General features: G+C 36.8%; 1 protein-coding gene across 1 annotated transcript; it reads right to left on the bottom strand.

The window, feature by feature from the left end:
- Window positions 1-888: 888 nt before the first annotated feature.
- Window positions 889-1,278, bottom strand: LOC149231274 (uncharacterized). Its single transcript, XM_089381591.1, has one exon. It carries the CDS (start codon window positions 1,276-1,278, stop codon window positions 889-891), a length of 390 nt encoding a protein of 129 aa, XP_089237717.1.
- Window positions 1,279-1,912: the final 634 nt, after the last annotated feature.

Below are 1,912 nucleotides of genomic sequence, written 5' to 3'. Positions count from 1 at the left end.
TAGTCCATATGCAGCGACACACAATGGGTATGCCAGAGCAATTTCTCGTGCCTTTTAGGAGGTTATCTAGAGTAGTTATTTGTTACCATGAGCAGCAGGCTCAACAGGAGTAGGGTATGGCCAATGGGTGTGAGAGTGAGGCTTAGGAGATCCATTTTTGTACTTAAAACATCCAAGTTTTGGGAATTTTTTAGTTATATATATATATATATATATATATATATATATATATATATATATATATATATAGATATTTGGTGATTAATGGTGTATGTGTTTTCTTTGATTTTTTGTAAATTTTTAACTATGAAATTTTACATTCATACATGTAACTATAAAGAATGGGACATATGCCAATCCAATACATAATTTTCCAATGAATCAGATAATGCATTAGATTCTCTAGGAATGTGCTCATAAGTAATAAACTCAAATTGACGTTCAAAAATTCATACCCTTAAAAAATAATGTAATAAGATTGGATTTTGAATGTGGTAGTGATTAGTCAATTGCATAACAACTAGCTAAGAGTCTAGCATGAGCAACAGATTGAAGATTTCTTGAGATGAGGCTTCAGTAAGGAGTTCGATCATGGACATGTACTTGGGAATATTGTTGGTGCCAGAGCCAAGAAAAGCTCCCCTAGAACTAATTAGTTCCACCTCAGGTGTGTAAAGGACCCAAGTAGCTGATACAATGTGTCGTGTGTGAGTACTAGCACCATCTTCATATCTGATGTATGCTAAGGGTGACAAATGCATTTGTGCAATGAGAAATGTGTATGAGACAAATACCCATTTAAAATCTAAAATATCTAGACACACCAAAAGAAGAAAAACTTATATACACAAAATTACAAAGCAGATGCCCAATAGAATACTAGGCATATTAATTTTTCAGATAAAGCCTGTTGCGGGGCTCCATGAGTGGAATTCCATCGCAGTCCTGAAGTTCATAGGCACCTTTTGAAAGGAACTTAGTAATGAAATATGGATCGACCCATAATGGTTGAATCATTCCTGCCCCCAAGATATCATGCTTCTGATAATAAAGTAAAACAAGTTCACCCTCTTGGTAAGATCGAGGCTTAACATGTTTATCATATCGGGCTTTGGATCGATCCTTATGGGCTTCGACAGCCATTGCGGCATCTCGACGAGCCTCATCTAGCTGATTGAGTGACATTAAGCACTCTTCTTCAGCAATAGTGTCGCGCATGAGTTCAATAACTAATTTTAGGGAGGGAATCTGGCACTTGATAGGAAGAATTGCTTCCATGCCTTAAGAAATTTGAAATGGTGTAAAGCCTATAGCATTTTTATTGACGTTCAATATGCCCAAAGAGCAGGATATAACATACGATTACAACGAGTTTTATTATTTCATACTAATGGGTGGATCATGGTTTTGTGGATGCCATTGATGGCTTCAACCTGTCCATTGGCTTATGATTAGTAGAAGGAAGAATGTTCTTGCAGAAAACCAAGAAATAATGTTAAGTCATACATCATATGGTTCTAAAAGTGGGAGACATGGTCTGTAATGATTGTGTAGGGTACACCGAAGCAATATATTACCTAATTGAATAGGAACAAAGCAACGGTTTCGCCATTAGCCTGAAAAGTGGGAATGGCTTCTGCCCATTTTGTGAAGTAGTCTGCAACGACAATAATGAAGTTATGTCCATAAGAGGAAGTGGGGTTACAAGTGACGAAGTCAATTCCCCATTTAGAAAAGGGGCCAATGGAGATAATCGGGTGAAGACTAGAAGAAACCTATCAACCCAAGAATCCACAGAATAGGGTGGATTTAAAAATAATCGCTAACTAATGATTCTTAGAAGAGGAACTAGAGTGTTAATAATAGGATAGCAGTCTACCCAAGAGCTTAGGGAGTGTTATAACTTATTGGA

Source organism: Pinus tabuliformis, chromosome J (genome assembly GCF_031772625.1).
Source record: "Pinus tabuliformis cultivar Carrire ecotype Pingquan chromosome J, CPIR1, whole genome shotgun sequence".
Taxonomy (NCBI): domain Eukaryota; kingdom Viridiplantae; phylum Streptophyta; class Pinopsida; order Pinales; family Pinaceae; genus Pinus; species Pinus tabuliformis.
This window is presented reverse-complemented; position numbering and strand designations above follow the sequence as displayed.